The 27,464-nt window shown below is 62.0% G+C and overlaps 1 protein-coding gene across 1 annotated transcript in view; it reads left to right on the top strand.

The window, feature by feature from the left end:
• The window catches only part of SPTBN4 (spectrin beta, non-erythrocytic 4), a 70,734-nt gene that overhangs the window by 2,254 nt on the left and 41,016 nt on the right, over window positions 1-27,464 (top strand). Inside the window, exons 2-15 of the mRNA XM_084612243.1 lie at window positions 7,715-7,878; window positions 8,342-8,493; window positions 9,136-9,309; window positions 9,831-9,922; window positions 11,923-12,003; window positions 12,531-12,646; window positions 13,235-13,347; window positions 15,629-15,816; window positions 16,237-16,354; window positions 16,746-16,904; window positions 18,837-19,139; window positions 22,255-22,405; window positions 23,176-24,046; window positions 24,483-24,620. Of these exons, the coding sequence (XP_084468369.1) occupies window positions 7,731-7,878; window positions 8,342-8,493; window positions 9,136-9,309; window positions 9,831-9,922; window positions 11,923-12,003; window positions 12,531-12,646; window positions 13,235-13,347; window positions 15,629-15,816; window positions 16,237-16,354; window positions 16,746-16,904; window positions 18,837-19,139; window positions 22,255-22,405; window positions 23,176-24,046; window positions 24,483-24,620 (2,804 nt within the window). The 5' untranslated portion in view covers window positions 7,715-7,730. The remainder of the gene's footprint in view (window positions 1-7,714; window positions 7,879-8,341; window positions 8,494-9,135; window positions 9,310-9,830; window positions 9,923-11,922; window positions 12,004-12,530; window positions 12,647-13,234; window positions 13,348-15,628; window positions 15,817-16,236; window positions 16,355-16,745; window positions 16,905-18,836; window positions 19,140-22,254; window positions 22,406-23,175; window positions 24,047-24,482; window positions 24,621-27,464) is intronic.

Genomic DNA, 27,464 nt, shown 5'->3' with positions numbered 1-27,464 from the left:
AGATTGCCGCGAGCCCGGCAGGTTTGACCCTGGGGTCTGTCTCGTCTCGCTGTGATGTTGCTCTCCATAATGTTTTATGGAAATATGCTAATGAGTGTAAATATGCTGTAACTGGAATATGCTTTATGCAAAAGGTCTCTAAAGGTATCAAAACAAAACTTATAATCTACTGAGTGTGATTATAAATGTATTTGTATAAATGTATCACTCTTGAATCTAAAGCTAGAAATATAAAGTTAACTCTGGTTTCAGAGTAGCAGCCGTGTTAGTCTGTTTCCGCAAAAAGAACAGGAGGACTTGTGGCATCTTAGAGACTAACAAATTTATTTGAGCATAAGCTTTCGTGGGCTACATTGGATGGAACTCTGCATCCGATGCAGTGAGCTGTAGCTCACGAAAGCTCATGCTCAAATAAATTTGTTAGTCTCTAAGGTGCCACAAGTCCTCCTTTTCTTTCTGTTAATTCTGAGGTTCTATTGTAATTATGCAAAGTGTGGGCCATTAATGGTGGCTTGGAATCTTGCCGGGTCCCATTGACCAGGACAATTAGTTGTAAATGGCTCTGTTGACTTGGAAGCCTTCATGTGAGTCAGGCCTGGAAGAATGGAGGCCGGGATTTCACAGGACATGTGACCATGTGACCTGGTACAGTGGCATCTTAAAGACTAACAGATTTATTTGGGCATAAGCTTTCGTGGGTAAAAAACCCACTTCTTTATCTGGCATATAGGAAGATATATATACACAGAGAACATGAAAAGATGGGGGTTGCCATACCAACTCTTAATGAGACCAATCGATTAAGGTGGGCTAAAAAAAAAACTTTTGTAGTGATAATCAGGATGGCCCATTTCAAACAGTTCACAAGAAGGTGTGAGTAACAGTAGGGGGAAAAATTAACACGGGGAAATAGTTTTTAGTTTGTGTAATGACTCATCCACTCCCAGTCTTTATTCAAGCCTAATTTGATGGTGTCCAGTTTGCAAATTAATTCCAGTTCTGCAGTTTCTCGTTGGAGTCTGTTTTTGAAGTTTTTTTGTTGAAGAATTGCTACTTTTAGGTCTGTAATTGAGTGACCAGAGAGATTGAAGTGTTCTCCGACTGGTTTTTGAACGTTATAATTCCTGACGTCAGATTTGTGTCCCTTTATTCTTTTGCGTAGAGACTGTCCACTTTGGCCAGAGTACATGGCAGAGGGGCATTGCTGGCACAAGATGGCATATATCACATTGGTAGATGTGCAGGTGAACGAGCCTCTGATAATGTGGCTGATGTGGTTAGGCCCTATGATGGTGTCCCCTGAATAGATGTGTGGACAGAAAACTATTTCCCCATGCTAATTTCCCCCCCTACTGTTACTCACTTGCTTCTTGTCAACTCTTTGAAATGGGCCATCCTGATTATCACTACAAAAGCTTTTTTTCCTCCTGCTGACAATACCCACCTTAATTGATTAGTCTCATTAGAGTTGGTATGGCAACTCCTGTCTTTTCATGTTCCCTATGTATATATATCTTCCTACTGTATTTTCCACTCCATGCGTAAGATGAAGTGGGTTTTAGCCCACGAAAGCTTATGCCCAAATACATTTTTTAGTCTCTAAGGTGCCACAAGTCCTCCTGTTCTTTTTGCTACAGACTAACACGGCTGCCCCTCTGAAACTAGTCTGTGAAAGAAGCTTATTGGAACATCGCTGAGGGTGAGATTTACCTGTATTCGGTTTCTTAATGTATTAGGCTTAGACTTGCCTGTTTTGTTTTATTTTGCTTGGTGACCTACTTTGTTCTGTCTGTTATTACTTGGAACCACTTAAATCCTACTTGTTACACTTAATAAAATCACCTTGGTTTATTAATATACCCAGAATAAGTGATTAATGCCTGGGGGGGCAAACAGCTGGGCATCTCTCTCCATCAGTGTTATAGAGGGCAGACAATTTATGAGTTTACCCTGTATTAGCTTTATGCAGAGTAAAACGGATTCATTTGGGTTTGGATCCCGTTGGGAGCTGGGTGTCTGGGAGCTGGAGATAAGTAACTTGCTGATCAGTTTTCAGTTAAGTCTGCAGCTCTGGGGCGTGGACCAGACCTGGGTCTGTGTTGCAGAGCGGTAGCATATCAAGGCAGGGCTCAGAGGTAATTCCAACAGTCCCAAGGGGGTCTCTGTGACCGAACCCGTCACACTCGTCTCACCAGGGCGTGGAACACCAGGGCCTTTACAGGGACCATAAGGTGGAAAAGAAACCTGCCCCCAAAGAGCTGCCAGGCTGGGGAGACTAAATAGACTGGGGAGTGGAGTACAGGCGGATGGGAAACCAGCATCTGTCCCCGGGGAGTAAAGGTGGCAGAAAGTGGCCAAAACACCGTAAGCAGCCCTGGGCGTTGCCCAGACCCCAGCCGAGATCAGGGCCCCGTCGCGCCGGGGTGAGATGCAGCGTCTGCCTGCAGGAGCTCCCAGTCTCGCTATCCCTGTATTACAGATTGGGCAGCTGAGCACCAGAGAGATGCAGGGACTTGCCCTTCGCCACCCAGTGGGGCCTGGGGCAGAGCTGGGATGGAGCCCGGGGGTCTAGACTCCCAGCCGGCGTTTTGACCCCAAGCTCCTCTCTCCCCGGCTTCGGTGACGGCGCAGGCTTCATCTCTGCAGGGGGCGGGGGGCAGTTTGGGAGCGGGGGAGGCTGCCGGGGGCAGCAGTCGAGCGTGGGTTGCAGTGGCTGGGTGTCTGCCCAGGGAGCCGAGCAGCCTGGGAGTTGGCGCGATGCCCTTTGTGCCTCCCCGTGCATTTTCCCAGCTCCATCTCTGGGTTTGACGCCCCCCCCACGCCTGCCCCGGCCCCCTGGGCGCTTTATCCCACCACTGCCATCGCGCGCCTGTCACTGCCGATCTGCACAGTGGGGGCAGGGGGATGGATCCTGCCCTGCAGAGAGCGCCCGGGTCTGCACGTCAGTAATGACCGCACGGGGCGGGCCCAATCCCAGCAGCGCCCGGAGGCCAGATCCAGGACCCTTCCCCCAGCCCGCTAAGGGTCTGCTGAGACCCCCTCCTCTTAACCACGCAGGGCGCTGTCAGACCCCCTCCCTTAGCCGCACTGGGATCCATCAGGCCCCTAGGGGTGGGGGACCCGGTCTGACCTCTGACCCGGCCCGGAGAGCGGGTGCCATTACCTCCCCTGAGGGTGGAGACGCCGAGTGCTCCCATTCTCCTGGCTGAGGCGCTGGCAGGGGGAAACCAGGGGGGGCCAGTGCCCTGGCTCCCCTTTCACGGAGTCCCCGGGCGATGCTCTGGAACTGCTCCCCATGAAGCCAGTCGGGACTCTGGGGAAGTCTCCTTTCTGTGAGCAGCCTGACTTCAGGACACACAGCTCATGCAGCTTCCACCTTCCTCGGAGCATTCAGCCTCCTCTGCCCCTCCCTGCGATTCCCACAGCGAGTCCGCCCAGGCGGGCTCCTGGGGAAGCCAGAGGGTCCTGCCCCTCAACTCCGCAGTCAGACGGGACTCTCAGCCAGCCAGTAAAACAGAAGTTTTATTAGACGACAGGAACATGGTCTAACACAGAGCTTGTAGGTGCAGAGAACCGGACCCCTCAGCTGGGTGCATTTTGGGGGGCAGTGAGCCAGACAACCACGTCTGCCCTTCACTCCATGTCCCAGCCAGCCCCAAACCAAAACTCCCTCCAGTCCCTCCTCCTCTGGGCTTTGTCCCTTTCCTGGGCCAGGAGGGCACCTGATTCCTTTGTTCTCCAACCCTTTAGCTCTCACCTTGCAGGGGGGAAGGGCCCAGGCCATCAGTGGCCAGGAAACAGGGTGTCGGCCATTTATGTACCCTGGCCCTTTGCTCTGCAACAATTACACCCCTTATCCCACCACCTAGAGACTTAAGAAATGCCTAGGGGAAACTGAGGCACACTTACAGTATTCAGAGGAAACATTAAGAACAGTCCCACTTCGTCACAGCCCCTTCCCCTCCAGCAGGGGCGTCACCGTGGGGAAGGAAGCCATCAGCAAGGGGAAAAGGCCCCATTGCTCCTTGAGGCTGGTCTGTTATTCGCTGGGGAGTGGGGGGACTGCATTTGTAGCTCCCGGGAGCAAAGGGGGGTGCACAGCTAGAAGCAGAAGAGAGCCCCTCACACGTCTCCCTGGCGCAGCTGTCCCCGCGCCCCTCCCTCAATGGCATGGCCAACGCTCAGTTTGCTGCTTCCCTGAACCCCATGGAGGGAGCTGGGGCAGCGGGGAGGGGAGCTCTGCCCCCCAGGAACGCCCAGCACGAGGCCCCAGAACGGGGGAATCTCCAGCAGGAGCAGAGAGGTGGTTTCCCCTGTGTTTGGCCCTGGTGGGACGCTGCTGGGAGCCTGGGGCTGGTTCTGGGGCCCACTGGTCAATCGAAGGGTCAAAGAAGAGCCAGGACAACGACCGACGGGTTCAGAAGCTCCTGGGGGCGACAGACGGCAGGAGCTCCGGCTGCTTAGCTGAGCACAGAGACGGTTCGGGGGCGACTTGATCCCCGTCTGCAGCTGCCCCGGGGGAGCAAACGTTTCCTGGCTGGCTTGCCGGGGGAGGTCGAACGAGTTGCTGGCTGGTGGGGAAGCACTTCCTGACGCTCTGTTGATCTATCAACCCCTTCCGGCCCCACACCATCTCAGTCGGGGTCTGATAGAGAGATATGCACAGCTGTTTGCTCCTCCAGGTATTAATTACTTACTCTGGGTTTATCAATAAACGAAACTGATTTTATTAAGTATAAAAAGTAGGATTTAAGTGGTTCCAAGTAATAACAGACAGAACAAAGTAAGGTTTCAGAGTAGCAGCCGTGTTAGTCTGTATTCGCAAAAAGAACAGGAGGACTTGTGGCACCTTAGAGACTAACCAATTTATTTGAGCATGAGCTTTCGTGAGCTACAGCTCACTTCATCAGATGTATTCATTTTCCACTGCATGCATCCGATGAAGTGAGCTGTAGCTCACGAAAGCTTATCCTCAAATAAACTGGTTAGTCTCTATGGTGCCACAAGTCCTCCTTTTCTTAGAACAAAGTAAGGGACCAAGAAACATAAAACAAAACATGCAAATCTAAGCCTAATACATTTAAGAAACTGAATACAGGTAAATCTCACCCTCAGCGATGTTCCAATAAGCTTCTTTCACAGACTAGACTCCTTCCTTGTCTGGGCCCAATCCTTCCCCCCCCCCCCCCTACAGTCCTTGTTCGCTCCAGCTCAGGTGGTAACTACGGGATTTCTCATGACTGGCAACCCCCTTTGTTCTGTTCCACCCCCTTTAATAGCTTTGGCCCAAGGCGGGAATCCTTTGTCTTTCTGGGTTCCTACCCCCTCTTCTAAACGGATTCCAGTACCAGGTGACATGGTCACATGTCCTGTGAGACCCCCCAAGCCTTCATTCTTCCTGGCCTGACTCACAGGAAGGCTTCCAAGTCAACAGAGCCATTTACAACCAATTGTCCTGGTTGATGGGAGCCATCAAGATTCCAAGCCACCATTTGTGGCCCACACTTTGCATAATTACAATAGGCCCTCAGAGTTATATTTCATATTCCTAGTTTCAGATACAAGAGTGATACATTTATACAAATAGAATGACCACACTCAGGAGATTATAAGCTTTGTAACGATACCTTCCAAGAGACCTTTTGCATGAAGCATATTCCAGTTACATCATATTCACATTCCAAGCATATATTTATAAAGCATATGGAGTGCAACGTCCCAACGGGTCCCATCCCTCATTTGCTTCTAGCTCTGAGACAGGGGCTAGAAACCTCGGGGCCAACCGGGCAAGCGGGTAACGTAGCGCGAGACACGTCGGTGGAATCTCTTCGTTCCCGCATGCTGGGCTGGGTGCAGGATCTCCTGGTGACTCTCTGATGGTGGAGGGCAACTTAGATCATAAAGGCGTCTTCTGGGCTTAAAATCCATTAGCCTGAGCAGGCCGTCAGGGCTGTTTGCTGGGAGCTCTGTGGTGTGATGGGCGGTTGTTGCCATTGGTCACTGTCAGGCGTTTGGATCTTGCATTTATCAGTTCATCGCCTGCAGCAAAGCCCTGGGGGCTGAGTCCTCGTTGCCCAGCCCCATGCGCTGCCATCGCACCAGTGCAAAGGGAGGGTGACGCTGTCAGCTCACGAGGGTGGCATTTTACACTAAGACATGGGGAAGCAGAGCCCAAAGGGAAAGGCACAGATTTTAGTAGCTCATTATTAGGTGTATTACAGTAGCATGTAGAGACTCGAGCTCAGATCAGGGCCCCCTTGTGCCAGGCGCTGCACAGACCCTGTGTCGGAGAGTTTACAGTGTAAATTGATGGAGGGTGGGAGAAGTGACTTGCCCCACATCATCCAGCGGGCCAAGGGGCAGAACTGGGATAGAACCCGGGAGTCCTGGCTCCCAGCCCCCCCTGCTCTAGCCACTAGACCCCACTCCCCTCCTAGAGCCAGGAGAGAACCCAGGAGTCCCAGCTCCAGTGGCCACACCACCCCCTGCAGCCCTGCTGTGCACCCCGCAGGATAATCTCTCTTGATCAGAAAACTCCACCTTCTTGGCAAGTCGGCATCTGCTGGGCAAATCCCCCCTTCCTTGGCTGCTGCTTAATGCCAGCGAAGTAACTAAGGAGTCAGGAGTGCATGTCCCGCACCAGGCCCTGGCCGGTCCCCGCTCGGGCCCAGATCTGCGCGCGGATTGGCGCACCCCAGGCTCGGAGGATGGGGCTGTGAGGAGGGACGAGCTGGTGGTCCCGGCTGGACGGGGCCGTGCACAGCTCTGAGCCAGCTGGTAATCAGCTCTGTACAGATTACTCGTGCGTCGGGCCCAGCTACTCTGCAGCGGCCCGTGAAGTCTCCTCTGGGTTTTGGCCTCTGCGTGCGGCATTTTGGCTCCGTGCTGGGAGAGTGTTGGCTCCTTGGGGTTATGCTGAACTGTTAGGGTCTTGGCAGGCCCCAAAGCCCCGGTTGGGCTCAGGAATCCCTTGTGCCGGGGGCTGGCCAGGCCCAGAGGACAGACAGTCCCTGCCCCAGAGAATTCACCTCTGAGCGTGGACAGCGTCGTCTGGGTGACTCGCACGTGTGCAAAGCCTTGGCAGGCGAGCAGGGGGCCTGTGCATGGTGGGCCATGCGTGTGCAGCACAGAGCCCCCCCCCCCCCCCCGCGGCTCCGTGCGTGTGAACGCACACACCTGAGCAGCAGCGCTGTCCAACGGGCGATTGTGGGCGCAGCTTGGCCTGCTGCGGTCGCCTGTGTGCGATGTTTAGACACGCGGGACGGCAGGTACGTGGGCAGAAGCCAGGTGCGTGGAGCTGGCGTGCAGCAGATGCCGGTTCTGTCACTGGCGTGCCCAGGGGACGGCCTCCCCGCACGCACGTGGGCAGTGAATCGTGCGTGCAGCTTTCCCCGGTGCCGATCCCTCGTGCACACACTTGGTGCGTTGTCAGTTGCACGAAGAGCGATCGGGTGACTGTGGGAGACCCGTTCCTGGGCAGGCGGGGGGAGGGTTGTGTGCAGAGGGGGTGCCATGCAGGAACACTGAACGTGCATCAGTAACTATCGTGCTCCGATTGCTGGAAGGTGCTTGACACTGTTCACGCTGCTTAGAAAACAGCAGCCAGGCCGGCTGCCAGGCCCTGATCCAGCTCGCGGTTCCTGGGGCTGCCAGCTGGAGCAGGGTCTCCGCAAACCCCGGCCCAGAGCCTGTCACTTGCTGTCGTTTCTGGTAGACGTTAACGCTCCCCGATGGCCAACGGAGCAGCTGAGCTGGATAACATGGAGATCCAGTCGCAGAACAGCAACACCCGCTGGGAGAACACGGACAACCAGGTCTGGGATGACACCACGGTCACCGCCAAGCTGTTTGAGTGTTCCCGCATCAAAGCACTCGCCGGTACGTCCGCAGGGGGCTGGGAGCCAGGACTCGGGTTCTCTCCCTGGCTCTGGGAGGGGAGTGGGGTCTAGTGGTTAGAGCGGGGGGCTGGGAGCCAGGACTCCTGGGTTCTGTCCCCGGCTCTGGGAAGGGAGTGGGGTCTAGTGGTTAGAGCGGGGGGCTGGGAGCCAGAACTCCTGGGTTTTCTTCCCAGCTCTGGGAAGGGAGTGGGGTCTAGTGGTTAGAGCGGGGGTGAGGTGCCAGGACTCCTGGGTTCTCTCCCCGGCTCTGGGAAGGGAGTGGGGCTAGTGGTTAGAGCGGGGGGCTGGGAGCCAGGACTCCTGGGTTCTGTCCCTGGCTCTGGCAGGGCAGTGGACTGTTGATTAGAGCGGGGGTGCAGTGGGGGGCCCTGCACACGTGGCTAGCTATCTCCACAGGCTGGGTGTGGGCAGGGCAGTGACCGGGCTGCGTTTGCCCCTGGCAGATGAGCGCGAGGCCGTGCAGAAGAAAACCTTCACCAAGTGGGTGAACTCGCACCTGGCCCGGGTGTCCTGCCGCATCAGCGACCTCTACGCCGACCTCCGCGACGGCTACATGCTGACCAAGCTGCTGGAGGTGCTGTCCGGGGAGCAGCTGGTGAGAACGCCGCGGCCGGCCCGGCGCTGCAGGGGCTGGGGACTGGCTCTGCCCCGGGCAAAGGCCCCCAGCAGCAAAGAGCAGCGAGGCAGGGGACCCCGGGGGCTGCCCTGCCAGAGTCTGCCCTCGGGTGCGACGGCGGGGCGCTCACTCTGCCCGCTGCAGCCAGTGCAGGGCAGAGCCGGGGCTGGCAGGACCCTGGCGCGGTGTCCCTAGCTGGCACGGACAGAGAAATCGCCCCCGGGAGTCAGCCGCAGATGGTGGGGTTGGGGGGTGCTTCTGTAAAGGGGATCTGGGATGGACATGGCTGTGTACCCAGTACTCCTGTCTGTCCGTCCGTCTATCCCCATACGTAGCCCCTTGTCTGTCAGGGCTCCTCCCTGTCCCTCCCTTCTGCCTGGGGCGGTCCTGCACCCTCACCGTGCTATCCCAGTGCCCAGCTCCGGCTGTGCCCAGCACGGGTGGCTCCCCGGGTGGGGCCAGGGCCTGGCTGGGGCGGGGCCCCTCCTGGTGTCTCAGGGCGGTTTGCCTGGCCCAGGGCAAGGACGGGGCGTTAGCCGAGAGCTCTCCCTGGCCGGGGGAGCCTGCGTGGCATGGGGAGCCAGAGGCGCGGTGCTCAGGCCCCTCCCTGTGGCCCCCCAGCCCAAGCCGACACGCGGGCGCATGCGGATCCACTCGCTGGAGAACGTGGACAAGGCCCTGCAGTTCCTGAAGGAGCAGCGCGTGCACCTGGAGAACGTCGGCTCGCACGACATCGTGGACGGGAACCACCGCCTGACGCTGGGGCTCGTCTGGACCATCATCCTGCGGTTCCAGGTGGGATGGGTGGCTCCAGGGGGTGGCTCCAGGGGGCGCTGTGCCACAGGGAGCGAGATGTGGGGTGCTCTGCCCTGCCGGCGGGGCTGGCGCCTGGTGCCATGGGGCAGTGACAGATCCCTGGGGACAGACCAGCCCCAGGGCAGGCCACTGCGCTCTGCCTCTCCCTGCCTCCCCTGCATGCCCCGCTCCGCTGTGCACTGTTACTCAGCCCCTGCTGTCCACCCCAGAGGTGGCTGCATCCCAACGGCGAAGTGATCCCCCTATAGATCGCAGGGCACTGCCCCCGCCCAGCCAGCCAGGTGGGTGGCAAAGGGCCAGACACACCTGCTGACCCCACACAGGGGTCCCCCCCGGGCCGGGCATGGGGGCAGAGGTGGTGCAGCTGTGTCTTAAGGGGATTCCCCAGCAGGACTTGTGGAGCAGGGGGAGGGGAGTGGCCAGTGGAACCCAGGTGTCCGGCGGGGGAGGGCTGAGTATTTCCATGGCGCGTGTGTCAATCATCCTCCCCCTTCGCCCAGATCCAGGTGATTAAAATCGAGACGGAAGACAACAGGGAGACCCGCTCGGCCAAGGACGCGCTGCTGCTCTGGTGCCAGATGAAGACGGCAGGGTGAGGGGCCCTGGAGCTGCCCGGGTGCCCCCATAGCTCCCAGCTGGCCTTCGCACGGGGCGTCCCTCCTGGGGCACGGGACACGCCCAGGGCCGTGACTCCTCACTTCCCTCCTGGCGTGGCCCAGGGAGCCGGGCCTGAGCCGGGCCTTGCTGTGCTCTCTGGCAGGGCGGGCTCTGCCTGGTGGTCCCTAGATCAGTGGGCATAGGGACCAGGCGTTCTCCGGGCGGGTGTAGGGACTGGGCGGGCTCAGGAACCGGGCATTTGTCACGGGGTCCCTGGGCGAGGCTCTGGAACTGCTCCCTATGAAGCCAGGCAGGGCTCTGGGGAGTCTCCTCTCTGGGAGCAGCCTGTCTGCAGGACACACAGCTCACCCGGCTTCCACCTTCCTGGGTCTGACCTCGGAGCATTCAGCCTCCTCTGCCCCTCCGTGCGCTTCCCACAGCGAGTCTGCCCAGGCGGGGTCCTGGGGAAGCCAGAGGGTCCTGCCCCCCAACTCCGCAGTCAGACGTGACTCTCAGCCAGCCAGTAAAACAGAAGGTTTATTAGACGACAGGAACATGGTCTAAAACAGAGCTTGTAGGTGCAGAGAACAGGACCCCTCAGCTGGGTCCATTTTGGGGGGCAGGGAGCCAGACAGCCATGTCTGCACTTCACTCCTCGTCCCCAGCCAGCCCCAAACTGACTCTCTCCAGCCCCTCCTCCTCTGGGCTTTGTTCCTTTCCCGGGCCAGGAGGTCACCTGATTCCTTTGTTCTCCAACCCTTTAGCTCTCACCTTGCAGGGGGGAAGAGCCCAGGAAATCAGTGGCCAGGAAACAGGGTGTCGGCCATTCTCTGTGTCCAGACCCCTGCACACACCTACCCTCTAGGGCTCTGCAAGGATCATACACCCTCACCTCACCCCCTAGATACTTAAGAACTGCCTAGGGGAAACCGAGGCACCCCCACACTATTCAGAGGAAACATTAAGAACAGTCCCACTTCATCACAGCATTCTCCAGGCAGGTGTAGGGACTGGGCATGCGTAGGGACTGGCCATTCTCCGAGCAGGCATAGGGACTGACTGTGTGTAGGGACTGGGCGTTCTCTGGGCAGGCATAGGGACCAGGCAGGCTCAGGAACTGGGCATTCTCCAGCCAGGCGTAGGAACCAGGCGTGCATAGGGACCGAGCGTTCTCCAGGCAGGCGTAGGGACCGGGCGGGCGAAGGGACTGGGTGTTCTCTGGGCGCACAGCTGGGTCGCTTGGACCAAGGTGCGAGTTGGGCGGATGGTCAGTTTTTGGGTTTGGCGGCTGGTTCTGGGTCTGGAACAGCTGGTGCCAGGAATCCCAGGCCATATCCCCCCAGTGCAGCGGGTGCTGGGATCCCGGGCCGTATCCCCCAGTGCAGCGGGTGCTGGGATCCCGGGCCGTATCCGGCTGGTGCAGTGGGTTCTGGGATCCCGGGCCATATCCCCCAGTGCAGCGGGTGCTGGGATCCCGGGCCGTATCCCCCCGATGCAGCGGGTGCTGGGATCCCGGGCCGTATCCCCCCAGTGCAGTGGGTTCTGGGATCCCGGGCCATATCCCCCAGTGCAGCGGGTGCTGGGATCCCGGGCCGTATCCCCCCAGTGCAGTGGGTTCTGGGATCCCGGGCCATATCCCCCAGTGCAGCGGGTGCTGGGATCCCGGGCCGTATCCCCCCAGTGCAGTGGGTTCTGGGATCCCGGGCCATATCCCCCAGTGCAGCGGGTGCTGGGATCCCGGGCCGTATCCCCCCGATGCAGCGGGTGCTGGGATCCCGGGCCGTATCCCCCAGTGCAGTGGGTGCTGGGATCCCAGGCCGTATCCCCCCGGCATCTGGGCTAGATGGAGGGTGGCTCTGATCAGCCCAGGCTGTCCCGGGTTGCTGCGAGTCAGATGCCCTGAGCAGAGCCGTGGTGGGCCGGGCGGGCGGGTGGTCATTCTGCGCACGGTTGTACTGACTCTTTCCCTACCCCTCCTTTCGGACCCTCCTCCAGGTACCCGGAAGTGAATATCCAGAACTTCACCACCAGCTGGAGGGACGGGCTGGCCTTCAACGCCCTGATCCACCGGCACAGGTGTGGGGGCGGCTGCCTCCTGGCAGGCGGTGGGGGGCTGGGTGCTCCCCCCCTCCCTGGGGTCCGGATACCAAAGTCTTTTGGGTTGTTTCTGATTCCCTGGCAGCTTCCCAGCTGGGGTCTGATTTTCTGGAATACATCAGGGCAACAGAATGGAGAGTTCCCGGCTCGGGGAGGGGAGTGGGGTCTAGTGGTTAGAACAGAGGGGCTGGGAGCCAGGACTCCTGGGTTCTATCCCCAACTCTGGGAGGGGAGTGGGGGCGGGTGGTTAGAGCAGGGGGGCTGGGAGCCTGGACTCCTGGGTTCTCTCCCTGGCTCTGGGAGGGGAGTGGGATCTGTTGGTTAGAGCGGGGAGAGGGGGCTGGGAGCCAGGACTCCTGGGTTCTCTCCCTGGCTCTGGGAGGGGAGTGGGGTCTGGTGGTTAGAGGGGGGGTGGGAGTCAGGATAAATGGCTCTACGCCAGGGGCCCATCCCGTTGCCCCACACGTCCCACTGAAGGTCCATCAGGTGTTGTGTTGAATTCCCAGGCCGGAGATCGTCGACTTCAGCAAACTCACCAAATCCAACGCTACTTACAACCTGCAGCAGGCCTTCAACGTGGCCGAGCAGCAGCTGGGCCTGACCAAGCTGCTGGACCCGGAAGGTAACTCCCTGTCTCGGACGGAGCAGGGTCACACCACGCGGTGCAGCCACCTCTGGGGTGGAACAGCAGCTGGGGGTCGGAGACCCCTGACCGGCTGAGTGACCGTGGCCAAGCCTCTTCCCCTCCGCCCTGGGTCTGGTCACCCGGTGAGCCCCACAGCAGCCGGTGCTGGTTGGCTGAGAGCCCCGCTCACCACGCTCGCTGGTATCGCTGTGTCGTGCCCTGTGCTCCCCCGTCGGCCTGTTGTCACTTGTCTTACACCCGGACTGGGGGCTCTCTGGGGAAGGGGCTGTGTTTGTACAGCGCCTAGCGCGGTGGGGGCTGGCTGCATGGCTGGGGCATCTGGGCACGCCCGTAGTACACCTAATAATAATAACGTGGCCTCCGGGAGCCTCGGTTCCCCGCCTATGACCCAGGGAGACTAGCCTGGCCTGGCCGCCCCGGGGGCTGGGGGGTAAAATCAGTCCAGGTGGCGAGGTGCTCAGAGCTGCAAGAACAGGCACCAGCTAAGTCACTCGCGCTGATCTCGGGCGCTCGGCCGGCAGATCTGACGTCTCTGCTGAGCGGTTCGGTTCTCCCCCCCGGCAGATGTGAACATGGAGAACCCGGACGAGAAGTCCATCATCACCTACGTGGTCTCTTTCTACCACTACTTCTCCAAAATGAAGGCCCTCGCAGTGGAGGGGAAGAGGATTGGGAAGGTGGGTGCCTGGGGGACGCTGCCGGTGGGCTCTGGTCTCGACGGTTACCTCTGGGTCCTGCTGGGGGACCGCAGACGGCGCTGACCTGTTTGCAGGGCGACCGCGATTCCTCATGGGATGTTAAACAAGGGCCAGTCCCTAATCTGCAATAACGCCCTTGGTTTGGAACGGGGGTATGGCTGTGTGCGGCTCCTGGCGCACTGCAGCATCGTATCATGGCGGACTGCAAAGAGCCCAGCTGAGAATGGGACCCGCTCTTGTGCCGGGTGCTGCGCAGACCCAAGGTCGGGGCCCCACTGTGTCCCGGAGCAGTGGGGCTGAGATGTAGGGGGCAGTTTGCAGTCCTCAGAGCGATGGGCTCAGGCTCTCAGCAGACTCTGGCAGCGTCGCTGCGTTGCTCACACACGTTTTGAGCTTTTCTTCCTGAGTGTGAGCTGGAAACCTGCTGGTTCTTTAGACACAAGGTGGGTGAGGTTGTATTTTTTATTGGACCGACTTCTGGCAGCTGAGCTCTGATGCAGTCTGTGACCCCTGGAGCCTGTAGACGTGGGGTTTACATTTCCTGTTCCTCCATCTGCCCCCGCGCTCCCTTTCGCTGAGTTACTTGGACTTGACCCTGAGCCTACCTGGGAGCTGCCAGTGCCCATAATGGGCCCAGCTCCCCTCGTGCGGCCAATCACACTAGTGCAAGGCGAGTGTGAAGTGCTGCCGAGTCAGAGAGCCCCCTTCCCCGCACGTGGCATGGTGGGGCTGGGTTGAATTGTGTCTGGAGCCCGCTGCTGGTGGTTTAATTTATGACCTGGCGAGGGTATTCTGGGGGGTCCGAGCTGACCCCGGAAGGGGCTGGCAGGCAGGGTGTTGTCTGGCCCAGCGAGGCCGGGGTGGAGCCAGGCGGGCACAGCTCCTGAGGCAGCAGCCTTTGCCGTTGGTTCTTGGTGGGCAGCAGGGGGCGCTCTCGGGGCGGCACCCAGGGAAGGCGCCAGCTGCTTCCCCCCCGGCCCCCGCCGCCTTGCTGACGAGATCACTGCTGCCAGCTGGGCCCTGCCAGCTGCTCTTTTACGCCCATCTGAGCCGTTCCTTGGCAGCATCTTCATCAGCCCCGGGGCAGAGCTGCCCCTGCACAGGGCTGCCACGGCGAAGGACCGCCAGGCTACGGAGAGAAACTGGGGGGAGGGCACCACACCGTACCCGGGCTGTCTGAACTGCCAGGGGAGCAGTGTGGGGCTAGGGGAAGCCAGCGGGGTACCCCTAGTCTCGGACGGCCAGCAGATACCTCCGCACTGCGGGCCACTCCCAGAGCGGCAGCATGGCCAACAGACTGTGCCCCGGAGGACTGGGTCTGTTTAGGGCAGCCCCCCGCAGCGACGGGCGCAGGCTCTCGGCAGACCCAGGCAGCGTCGCTGCGTCACTCACGCTCGGGGCAGACTGGGGGGATCAGATCCGAGAGGGGACTCCCAGCAACAGGCTCTCTGCAGACTCAGGCAGCGTTGCTGTGTTGCACATCGGCCAAGTCACTGTCCCCTCTCTGGGCCCGTGTTTCATGGCACGTCGTCCTGTTTCATAGGCACCGCAGCAGGGGGGCGAAGGACGGAGAGATTCCAAGGAGGGTGGAGGGGCCTGGTGGGTTTTCCCTGGGAGCTTCGGCCAAGCACATGGGAACCAGGGGGATGGAAACGGCACTGTCCGCACTGGGAAATACCTCGCCCTTGCCTGTCTAGTCCGTGAGCTTGCTGGGGTACTCTCTCTCTGTGCAGCGCCTGGCACGACGGGGCCCTGATCTCGGCCAGGGTCTCTGCCGTGAAATGCATTTGCTTTGTTATAATTCGTGTTGCCGTTGGACCCCAGCCATAGCCCAGGGCCCCCCTGTGCCAGGCGCTGCACACACCCAGAACCCCCCGGGGTTACCACCCGCATGCAGAGGGGGTGCCAGGGCCGGGCTGCTCCGGCGATGGGAGAACCCATCTAGACTGGACTAGATCAGCCCTTGGGCTCTGCTGGTGCGATTGAAGCGGTGCCGCGGGATGCGGTTGGACCAGTATAAACGTGGCTAGTCCTTTCCATGTGCTGGTCTAAAGCCCCGTTAGGCCGGGAGAGCCGCCTCCGCGCTGGGATTGCTGCAGGGGGACAGACCCGCCCTGCCTGGCCTGGCTGCACCAGGGCACATCCTGAAGGGTTGGGAGCCGACGGCGTCTCCAGCAGACGGGGAGCAGCGGGCAGGAGCTGGGGCGCCCCGGTGCCTGGCGCAGGGCCCGTTTACTCCTGCGATGACCTCGCCCCACAGGTGCTGGACCAGGCGGTGGAGCTCGAGGCGCTCATGGGGCGGTACGAGCGGCTGGCGGCCGAGCTGCTGGCATGGATCGGGCGCACCGTTGCCATCATCAGCAACCAGAAGTTCGCCAACTCCCTGGCCGGGGTGCAGCACCAGCTCCAGACCTTCACCACCTTCTGCACCCTGGAGAAGCCGGTCAAGTGAGCGGCTGCCCGCGACGCACGGGGCAATGGGGTGGGGGCCGGGCGGGGGGCGCCACGCAGGCGGGGGCAGAATGCCGGGTGGTTCCTCCCCCGGATTCTAACCGGTGCAGCTAGCCTGGCTGGAGCCACAGTGTAGATGCGGGTTTGGAAGTGGGGTCTCTATACCCAGCCGGCTGCAGGCGTCCTTGGGCTGAGAGTTTCCCGGGGCGTCCAGGCACGAGGTGCCCCTGACCCCCCCCAGGAATCCCCCAGGGCAGATCGGGCCCCGGGAAGAGCCCGAACCACTCGGGAGTTGTTTGATCCGTGGGAGAAGCCCTGGGCGGGGGGGCTCTGAGACGGGGGTGAGACGGGGGGAGGCAATGGCTGGAGGGGGGAGCCGAGGGGGGGGCGTAATGCTTGGCCTGGCTCCCTCGGCAGGTTCCAGGAGAAGGGGAACCTGGAGGTCCTGCTCTTCAGCATCCAGAGCAAACTGCGTGGCCTCAGCCGCAAACTCTACGTGCCCGGCGAGGGCCGCGGCATCTCGGACATCAACAAGGTGCAGCTGGGGGGGCCACGGGGGACGGAGCTGTGCGGGGGAGCTGAGGGAGTGTGGGGGCGCTGTGGGGATCTATGGGGGAATGGGGCCATTCAGAGGGGTCAGGGGGTTCACACAGACCCGTCCCCCTGTGGTCTCTCCCGCACTGGTGCCCTGCACCAGGCCCTGTCTGCATCCGCTGGGACTCGGGGCCTGTCCGTGGGATCGGGGCCCCTCACAAGCTCTGGGCAGGATGGTACCCATAAGCCGCCCCTGGGCCAGTCCAGGCCCCCAGAGCGCTGGGAACCTGGGCTGGGGGCCGAGGGCTTCCTGGGCTCCAGGGACAGCCCGGGCCCCCCGAGGGAGCGCTGGCCCCCGGCCCTGACCCCTCTGAGCCCCGCGCTGCCCCCAGGCCTGGGCCCAGCTGGAGAAGGTGGAGCACGAGCGGGAGGTGTCGCTGCGCAGCGAGCTCGTCCGGCAGGAGAAGCTGGAGCTGCTGGCCCAGCGCTTCGACCACAAGGCCGGCATGCGGGAGGCCTGGCTCAGCGAGAACCAGCGGCTGGCGGCGCAGGTGAGGTCCCCGCCCCGGGTTCCCGTAGCCCCGCCAGGGCCCACCCAGCCCCCCGGGGCCCACAGGCGAACCCAATGGCACCGGAGACAAACAGGACGCAAAGCAGCCCTGACCTTACTGCCCCACGGGCAGTGCCGCACCTGTGTGGGGCCTAGTGATTAGAGCAGGGGTCTAGGAGCCAGGACTCCTGGGTTCTCTCCCTGGCTCTGGGAAAGGAGTGGGGGCTAGTGGTTAGTCCCGCTCTCACGGACATACAGCCCCAGCGGCCCGGTCCCTCCCTCGTGCCCCGGCTGGCCCCTCACGGGAGAAGCGGGAAGGTCCTCTCCTGGATCGGTGACTGGTTGAAAGACAGGAAACAAAGGGTAGGAATAAATGGTCGGTTTTCAGCATGGAGAGAGGTAAATAGCAGGGTCCCCCAGGGGTCCGGACTAGGACCAGTCCTTTCAACATGTTCATAAACGATCTGGAAAAAGGGGTAAACCGTGAGGTGCCAAATTTGCAGATGATACAAAACTACTCAAGATAGTGAAGTCCCAGGCAGGCTGTGAAGAGCTACAAAGGGACTCTCAAAACTGGGGGCCTGGGCCACAAAAGGGCCGATGAAACGCGGCGTTGACAAATGCAAAGTGGTGCACAAGGGGAAACATGATCCCAGCTACACATGGGCAATGACGGGGTCCGAATTAGCTGTTACCACTCCAGAGAGATCTTGGAGTCACTGCGGACGGTTCTCTGGAAACATCCACCCCACGGGCAACGGCAGCCAAAGAAGCGAACAGACCGCTGGGGACCATTAAGAGAGGGGCAGATAATAAGGCAGAAAATATCACGTTGCCTCTACATCAGGGGTCTCAAACACGCGGCCCCTCGGGGCTCTGGATCCGGCCCGCAGATTTGCCAACCCCTCGGTGCTGAGGGCTCTGCGCTGCCCCTGCAGCCCCGGGGGAGGGGGAGCTGAGCACTTCGGGAGCTGCTCTTGCCTGTGGGTACCTGTGGGGCCGGGGCTGGGGCAGGGAGCCTACCCTGGCCCCGGCGCGCGCCCCTGCCTTCCCCGAGCCGCTCAAGGTAAGCGGTGCCAGGCCGGAACCCGAACCCCTCCTGCACCCCACACCCCAACTCCCTGCCCTGAGACCCCTGCTGCACCCCGCAGGCAGGGGCGGCGGTGGAGTGGGGGGCGGGGGCCCTCGGACCAGCGTACGAGTCCTCATGTGGCCCTCCTGGTGATTCAAGTTTGAGACCCCCTGCTCTATATCCATCCATGGGACGCCCACAGCTGGAATCCTGCCTGCAGGTGTGGTCGCCCCATCTCAGAAAAGGTAGATTGGAATTGGAAAAGGTTCAGAAAAGGGCAACAACAATGATCGGGGGCTGGAATGGCTGCCACGTGAGGAGAGATGAATAAGACGGGGACTTTTCAGCTTAGAAAAGAGACGACTTGGGGGGATACGACAGAGGTCTGTAAAATCATGACCGGTGTGGGGAAAGTAGATAAGGGCGTGTTATTTACTTCTCGTAACACAAGAGCTAGGGGTCACCCAATGCAATGAACAGGCAGGAGGTTTAAAACAAACCAAAGGAAGTATTTCTTCCCACAACGCACAGTCAACCTGGGGAACTCCTCGCCAGGGGATGTTGTGAAGGCCAAGACCGTAACAGGGTTCAAAAAAGAACTAGATGAGTTCATGGAGGACAGGTCCATCAGTGGCTATTAGCCAGGATTGGCGGGATGGTGTCCCTGGGCTCTGTTTGCCAGGAGCTGGGAATGGGCGATGGGATGGATCACTCGGTGATTCCCTGCCCTGTTCTGTTCGTTCCCTCGGGGGCCCCTGGCACTGGCCACTGCCGGAGGACAGGATACGGGGCGAGAGGGCCCTTTGCTCTGAGCCGGTCTGGCCGCTCTTGTGTTCTCTCTCATGCCCCCGCTGCCCCCAGGACAACTTTGGCTACGACCTGCCGGCGGCGGAGGCGGCCATGAAGAAGCATGAGGCCATTGAGGCGGACGTCTCGTCCTATGAGGAGCGCATCCAGGTGGTGGCGGAGCTGGCGATGGCCCTGGAGGCCGAGGGCTACTACGACGTGCGGCGCATCAGCGCCCAGAAGGGCAGCATCCTGCGCCAGTGGGGGCTGCTGACCGAGCTGGTGGGTGCCCGGCGGGCCCGCCTGGAGCAGAGCCTGGCTCTGCAGACCATCTTCCAGGACATGGTTTCCATGATCGGCTGGATGGAGGAGATGCAGGTGGGCAGGGAGTGGGGGGAAGCGGGGAGCCTGCTCATGGCCTGGAGGGGTTGGGCCCAGTGCCCAGGACCCGGGGGAGCCAAGGCTCCTGTGTGAACTGGGGGGCCAAGTCCGCAGAGGCGGAGAGAGGCTGCTGTGGGCAGAGCTGCAGCGCGGGCCGGCAGCTGGGGCACCAGGCTGGGAACTGGGACCTTGGGTACGTCCCTCACCCTGGCTGGGCTCCCATTTCCCCCCACGGTCTGCTCAGACTGCGAGCTCGTGGGGCAGGCGCTGTTGGGGCCCCGATCCCACCCTGTGTCTGGGCAGCGCCCAGCGCGCCGGGGCCCCGATCCCACCCTGTGTCTGTACAGCGCCCGGCGCGACGGGGCTCCGATCCCAGCCTGTGTCTGTACAGCGCCCGGCGCGACGGGGCCCCTATCCCAGCCTGTGTCTGTGCAGCGCCCGGCGCGCCGGGGCCCCGATCCCAGCCTGTGTCTGTGCAGCGCCCGGGGCGACGGGGCCCCCATCCCACCCTGTGTCTGTACAGCGCCCGGCGCGACGGGGCCCCGATCCCAGCCTGTGTCTGTACAGCGCCCGGCGCGACGGGGCCCCGATCCCAGCCTGTGTCTGTACAGCGCCCGGCGCGACGGGGCCCTGATCTCACCCTGTGTCTGTACAGCGCCCGGCGCGACGGGGCCCCCATCCCAGCCTGTGTCTGTACAGCGCCCGGCGCGACGGGGCTCCGATCCCAGCCTGTGTCTGTACAGCGCCCGGCGCGACGGGGCCCCGATCCCACCCTGTGTCTGGGCAGCGCCCAGCGCGCCGGGGCCCCGATCCCACCCTGTGTCTGTACAGCGCCCGGCGCGACGGGGCTCCGATCCCAGCCTGTGTCTGTACAGCGCCCGGCGCGACGGGGCCCCGATCCCAGCCTGTGTCTGTGCAGCGCCCGGCGCGCCGGGGCCCCGATCCCAGCCTGTGTCTGTGCAGCGCCCGGCGCGCCGGGGCCCCGATCCCAGCCTGTGTCTGTGCAGCGCCCGGCGCGCCGGGGCCCCGATCCCAGCCTGTGTCTGTGCAGCGCCCGGGGCGACGGGGCCCCCATCCCACCCTGTGTCTGTACAGCGCCCGGCGCGACGGGGCCCCGATCCCAGCCTGTGTCTGTACAGCGCCCGGCGCGACGGGGCCCCGATCCCAGCCTGTGTCTGTACAGCGCCCGGCGCGACGGGGCCCTGATCTCACCCTGTGTCTGTACAGCGCCCGGCGCGACGGGGCCCCCATCCCAGCCTGTGTCTGTACAGCGCCCGGCGCGACGGGGCCCCGATCCCAGCCTGTGTCTGGGCAGCGCCCGGCGCGACGGGGCCCCCATCCCACCCTGTGTCTGTACAGCGCCCGGCGCGACGGGGCCCCCATCCCACCCTGTGTCTGTACAGCGCCCGGCGCGACGGGGCCCCCATCCCACCCTGTGTCTGTACAGCGCCCGGCGCGACGGGGCCCCGATCCCAGCCTGTGTCTGTACAGCGCCCGGCGCGACGGGGCCCCGATCCCAGCCTGTGTCTGTACAGCGCCCGGCGCGACGGGGCCCCGATCCCAGCCTGTGTCTGTACAGCGCCCGGCGCGCCGGGGCCCCGATCCCAGCCTGTGTCTGGGCAGCGCCCGGCGCGACGGGGCCCCCATCCCACCCTGTGTCTGTACAGCGCCCGGCGCGACGGGGCCCCCATCCCACCCTGTGTCTGTACAGCGCCCGGCGCGACGGGGCCCCCATCCCAGCCTGTGTCTGTACAGCGCCCGGCGCGACGGGGCCCCAATCCCAGCCTGTGTCTGTACAGCGCCCGGCGCGCCGGGGCCCCGATCCCAGCCTGTGTCTGTACAGCGCCCGGCGCGCCGGGGCCCCGATCCCAGCCTGTGTCTGTACAGCGCCCGGCGCGCCGGGGCCCCGATCCCAGCCTGTGTCTGTACAGCGCCTGGCGTGACGGGGCCCCGATCCCAGCCTGTGTCTGTACAGCGCCCGGCGCGACGGGCCCCAATCTCGGTTGGAGCCTCTGGGTGTGGCACTTGAGCCCCCACTTCAGGGAGGCTAGCTCCCCGGCTCCTCCCCTTCCACCCAAGCCTCTCCCCTGCTAGGGTTGCCATCTTTCTAATCGCACAAAACCGAACACCCCTGCCCCACCCCTTCTCCGAGGCCCTGCCCCCACTTGCTCCATCCCCCACCCTCGCTCACTTTCACTGGACTGGGGCAGGTTGTGGGGTGCGGGCTCTGGGGTGGGGCCAGGGATGAGGGGTTTGGGGTGCAGGATGGGGCTCGGGGCTGGGGCCGTGGTTGGTCGTGAGGGGGGTTGCAGGGAGTGGGATCCGGGAGGGAATTTGGGTGCAGGAGGGGACTCCGGGCTGGGGTGTGGAAGGGAGTTCGGGGTCCCAGCAGCGCTTACTGCAGCTCCCAGGAAGTGGCTGCCAGGTCCTTGCAGCCACCCGGCGTATGGGAGCTGCAGAGCCGGCACTGGGGGCGGGGGCCGCACGCGGTGCCCCCCTGGCTGCCCATGGGCCTAGGGGCTGCAGGGACCTGGCGGCCGGAGCCAGGGCAGGCGGGGAACCTGCCTTAGCCCTGGAGCCGCTGACCGGACTATTACCAGCGGTGCTGACCGGAGCCTCCAGGATCCCTTTTCGACCGGATGCCTGGCAACCCGAACCCTTGTCTTGCTGCTTCGGCCCCCGCCCACCAGAGCCCCGAGCCCCCCGTGGCCAGAGGAGCCCCGGCCCGCCCACCCCAGCTGCCCTGAGCCCCGGCCCCGCCAGATGACCTGCCCTAGCCACGCCAGCCACCCTGAGCCCCGACCCACCTGCTGCTAGTCCCAGGCCACTGGCCGGCCTGACCCCTGGCCACCAGCCCGAGCACTGACCTGACCCCCGGGCCGCTGGCCAGCCCGAGTTACCCCTGGCTGCTGGCCGGCCAGAGTCCCCCCATCAGGCCCCTGGAAGAAGAGAATCGTGCCAGGCCAGTAACTTCCTGTGGGCGTTACGATAGGGCCTCGGGGCCCCGTGGTGCCAGGTGCTGTACGTAACAGAGAGGCCGCCCCGCCTGGGGTCGCTCGCGACTGGACGCCCGCCCAGCGGTGACGGCTTCGCCCGCCCTTGGTCCCGCCAGGCCCCGCTGCTGTCGAGGGAGGTGGGGAAGCACCTGCTGGAGGTGGAGGACCTGTTGCAGAAGCACGGCCTGCTGGAGGCCGACGTGGCGGCCCAGAGCGAGCGGGTGCAGGCTCTCAACCAGGCCGCCCTGAAGTTCTGCGAGCTGGAGGGTAAGCGCGGGCTGCGGCAGGGTCCCCTGACTCCTGCGGTGGGGCCGCCTGGTGGCGGGGCCGGGCCGCGCTTTGCGCCGGTCCGAACGGCAGCTTATCCCAGCCACTGGTCCCCTCGCCAGCGGTGCCCGGTGCCCGGACCTCGCTCAGGAGCGGAGCGTGGCTCCTGTAGCCGGCTGGGACATCTCCTAGCCCGCACCCTCTGCAGAGAACGTGCAGGCCCAGGTGGGCTGAGATGGAGGTGGGGGGCCTGGGAGCCAGGACTCCTGGGTTCTCTGGGTCTCTAGCCAACAGGCCAGGCCCGGGGACTGAGTGCCCAAGGCACCGTGGGAGAGAGTCCTGTGCAAAGCCATGGGCACCCGGCTCCTGAACAAGATCTGGGGGCAGGCAGACAATTTTCAGAACAGACGAGGGCTGTACTGGGGAGGGGAGTTAGGTCTAGTGGGTTAGAGCAGGTGGGGCTGGGAGCCAGGACTCCTGGGTTCTATTGCATCTCTGGGAGGGCAGTCAGACTGAGTGGTTAGAGCAGGGGGCTGGGAGCCAGGACTCCTGGGTTCCAGCCCAGCTCTGGGAGGGCAGTCAGACTGAGTGGTTAGAGCAGAGGGCCGGGAGCCAGGACTCCTGGGTTCCAGCCCAGCTCTGGGAAGGCAGTCAGACTGAGTGGTTAGAGCAGGGGGCCGGGAGCCAGGACCCTGGTGGCGCAGCTCTTCCACAGCAGCAATCAGTGGCTAAGAGCAGGGCCCGTCGTCTCTCCTGTTCCCCTGCCCCAGGTTACCAGCCCTGCGACCCCCAGATCATCCGTAACCGCGTGACCCACGTGCAGACGTGCCTGGAGGAGCTGCGCCAGCAGGCGGCCCAGCGGCGCACGGAGCTGGAGGCCTCCCGCCACCTGTGGGCCTTCTTCCAGGAGCTGGAGGAGGCGGAGGCCTGGGTGCGGGAGAAGGAGCAGATCCTGGCCTCCAAGCCGTGCGGCAGGGACCTGAGCAGCGTCCTGCAGCTGAGCGGGCAGCACAAGCTGATGCTGGGGGAGCTGGGTGGGCGCCGGGCCCTGCTGCACCAGGCCGTGGAGAAGGGGGAGCAGCTGCTGGCCACCCAGCGCCCCGGCACGGCCCAGCTGGAGGAGAAGCTGCGGGAGGTGCAGCAGGGCTGGAAGAGGCTGGAGGAGGTGACGGGGACGCACCAGCAGAAGCTGCAGGAGGCCTTGAGCTTCTACCGGTTCAGCGCGGAGACGGACGACCTGCTGGCCTGGCTGCGGGACAGCTACCGCCTGGCCTCCAGCGACGACTTCGGGCACGACGAGTGCTCCAGCCGGGCGCTGCTCCGCAAGCAGGCGGCCGCGGCTCAGGAGCTGGAGCGGCACCGGGCGCCCGTCCTGGCCCTGCGCGCCCAGCTGGCCCGCCTGGCCGCCCCGCACCGCCAGCTGCTGGGCGCGCAGATCCGCGTCGTGGAGGTGGAGCAGCTCTACGGGGAGGTGGCCGAGGTGGCCGTGCTGCGGCACCAGTGGCTGCAGGACGCCCTGGCCGTGCACTGCATGTTCGGCGAGGTCCGCGCCTGCGAGGGCTGGCTGGACGAGAAGGAGCAATGGCTCTCCGGCATGCACGCGCCCCAGGAGCTGGAGGACGTGGAAGTGGTGAAGCACAGGTCTGGCTCGCGGGTCTGTTCCCTGCTGGGGCCTAGAGCCGGGGGGCTGGGGGCCAGGACGCCTGGGTTCCATTCCCAGCTCTGGGAGGAAAGGCTGAGGGCCAGGGCGCCTGGGTTCCATTCCCAGCTCTGGGAGGAAAGGCTGGGGGCCAGGACGCCTGGGTTCCATTTCTAGTTTTGGGGGGATGAGGGGTCTAGTGGTTAGAGCTGGGGGGTTGGGGGGAGCTGGGGCTGGGAACCAGGGCTCCTGGGTTCTATCCCAACTCTGGGAGAGGAGTGGGGCCTAGTGGCTAGAGCAGGGGCCTGGGAGCCAGGATGCCTGGGTTCCATTCCCAGCTCTGGGAGGAGGGGGAAAGGGTGGGGAGCCAGGACGCCGGGGTTCTGAATGCCCTGTACGATTCTGTTCTATCCACGAGCCCCTGTGCGCCTTGGGCAGGTTTGAGAGCCTGGACCAGGAGATGAGCAGCGTGATGGGGCGCATCCTGGACGTGAACGAGACGGTGCAGCAGCTGGTGGAGGGCGGCCACCCCAGCGCGTCCGAGGTGCAGTCCTGTCGGGACCACCTGAACAGCAGGTACGTGGGGCCGGGGCAGCCTGCGCTCTGCGGGCCTTGGGGGAGGCTTCGGAAGGGGGGCCTCAGGATCAGAGGCGGGGCTGGGTTCAATTCCCGGCTCTCTGGGTCTCCACGTTGTTATACAGACAAAACTGCACAGGATCGTTTCAGGGGACAAGACAAGATGTCACGTTTATTAGAATAACACAATGTAAATACACACACACAATGTACACACACTGTTCTGCAGCTGCTAGATAGTTACCAGTCCTGAATGTAGCTCGAGTTGGTGGCTTGTGGCGGCGAACTGGCCAGGAAAGCCGGGCTCAAGGAAGGGCTGGGTCTCTGCTGCGCATGCACCGATGCCCTTCCATGTTGGCAGCAGAATTAATAATTTTATTAAGATAATGTTGAAGTAAAAAGAAAACGGCCCAGAGTTTAGGCATAGAAGTTTCTGGTTATCAGGGAATAAGGTACAGATTATCAAGGGGTGCGAAATTCGGTTTAGGAGCGGATGGCATAAGGAATACATAATCTGCCATCTCCCCGATTGGGGGTGAAAGTTTAACGGGTCAAAGTACAGACACTGAGCGATGGGGGTATGTTGTCCATGTAATGGCTATGTTCAGGTGTGGAGTATAATGAGCGGATACGATGATGAGGATGGATCTACCCTCATTTGGTGGGATTTAATGTTCAGTGAGTTTATGGTTCCAGTTCATATGGTATTACCCTCCAAAGTCGTGAGGCAGCAGGGACGGGGGAGGGTTGACCTGGGAATGTGGCAGGGGAGTTTCAATGGGAGACCTGAGAGCCTGTCACCTGAGCTGGGGGGCTAGGGGGAGGTGACACCTCTGCCCGGGAATGTGAACAGAGGCTGCAGGAGGGGGCCTGCTGCGGGGGTTTAGTTTCAGTTTGGGGCTGGGTGGAGGAACGCAGGGAACCCCAGGGCTGGGGTCTAAGCTCCCTGCTCCTCCAGAAGGATGTGACTGAGGGGTCCTGGTTGTACCCACAAGCTCTGCTTGAGACTGTGTCCCTGTTGTCCAATAAACCTTCTGTTTTACTGGCTGGCTGAGAGTCTCAGTGAATCCCAGGAAGAGGGGTGCAGGGCCTGGACTCCCCCACACTCCGGGACAGTCTTCCATCTCCCCCATCCTGTTTGTAGGCTTTAGTTTGAATCCAGACTCTACAGGTCTTGCTGTGTCAGGCTGCTCTGGGTCCGGAGTGAGTGATCACCCATCACTTGCAGACCTGACTTTCAGCCTGGGACCTGGCTTCAATGATTCTTCAATTGTACCTCTGTTCTTTTCTTTTGAGGGTGGACTCTTCTCGCTTTGTCAGGGCTGTTGTCTGCATCTTCAGCCCTTGGTGTTTACACTTTATTTTATCAGGACCGGCTGGGGCTGGAGGTTGAGTCCATCATCCATCCATCCCTCATTCCCGCATCGAAACTACACTCATCAGGTTCCAGCAGGGTTTAGCAAAAATGAAGTGAGCGTTGTACAGTGGAGTTTGGGTTACACCATGGCCACGTGTAAGGAACGGCAAACAGGGAGCAGACGTTCCCATGTTGAGGCCGTGCAAGTTTCAGTGATTTAAGCAGCAATTGGATTGAAAATGAAACTCAATTAGCCAGTTCTTGGGGTACCTGGTTTTATGAATGGATGTAGTTTCATTCATAAAACTTTACTTATGAAGTTCTGTTAATAAAGTGAACAATTAAAAACAATTTCATGGATCAGTTCTACGGCGTGTGTCCAGGCCGCGTCTGTATCACACGGCTAATGGCCCTGCCCATGCCCGGAGATCGACGGGCACCTGGCCTGGGGGCTTGGGGCTTGTCCGCTCTGTTCGCTGGGTAACCCGCTGCCCAGTTCCCTGGCCCAGAGACCACAGGGTCGGTGGGTGGGAGCCAGGAGCGTGCCAAGGGCCCATGTGCAGCATGGGCTAGACCTGGAAGTGCCAGGCAGCTGAGACGGGGTCTGTCCGTCTGCCCGGGGACATGGTGCTGCTTTGCGGGTGTATTGAACACCTCCAGCCGCCCTCCCGCCCACCCGCTCCTCCCTGGCGCACGGCTGGCTCCGGCCGGCTCATTTTCCATGGGACTCAACAGGGCCATGTGTCTGGGTCCCAGCAGCATCGGGAACCGCTCCAACGGCTTTTCATGGGCCCCCTGAAGTGGGGTCTGCTTAGGGGTTCACACTGGCAGCTCTAGGGTCCCCGAGGGCGGGGGTAGGAGAGGAAATGCTGGCAGAACAGCTGTGATCACGGGGCCCTTCCAGTGCTTCACCACCCTCCTAGTGAAATAGCGTTTCCTACTGAGACCTCCCCCACTGCAACGTGGGACCATTGCTCCTCGGTGGCTTGGGCTCCATCGGGAGGCATCTCCTGAGGGGGCTGATTGGCAGAAATTGCTGAGCACTGAGAGTGGCACCCAGCATCCCTGGCATGTCGGCCCCGGCCCCTCGTGCTGGGCGCTGAACACGGAGGCTGCAGGAGTTGAGGTCGCTGGAAACGCAGAGCTGTGTCTCCTGCCGTTTGCCTGAGGCACGTGTAATGGTGCCCGCAGCCCCTGGCTGCCGTGCGGGGGTCCAGCTCTGGGCCCTCAACGCCACAGCCCCTTTGTCTGGGCTAATGGCCCCGGTCTGGTACCACAGAGGTGACTCGTAAGCCGCGCTCGGGACACAGCCACTAGAGGGAGACGGAGCCGTGCCGTGGCAAGGAACGCACACGCACCCACCCCCACCCCCTTTCCCGCACCCCCTGTCCAGGAAACCGCGGTCCGGATCTGAAGCCCGCTGAGATCAAGCCACGGAGCAGAGCGGGGCGAACATTCCTCGTCCCCAAACCGGGTTTTACATGAAA

Source organism: Lepidochelys olivacea (genome assembly GCF_965140295.1).
Source record: "Lepidochelys olivacea isolate rLepOli2 genome assembly, chromosome: 23".
NCBI lineage: Eukaryota > Metazoa > Chordata > Testudines > Cheloniidae > Lepidochelys > Lepidochelys olivacea.
This window is presented reverse-complemented; position numbering and strand designations above follow the sequence as displayed.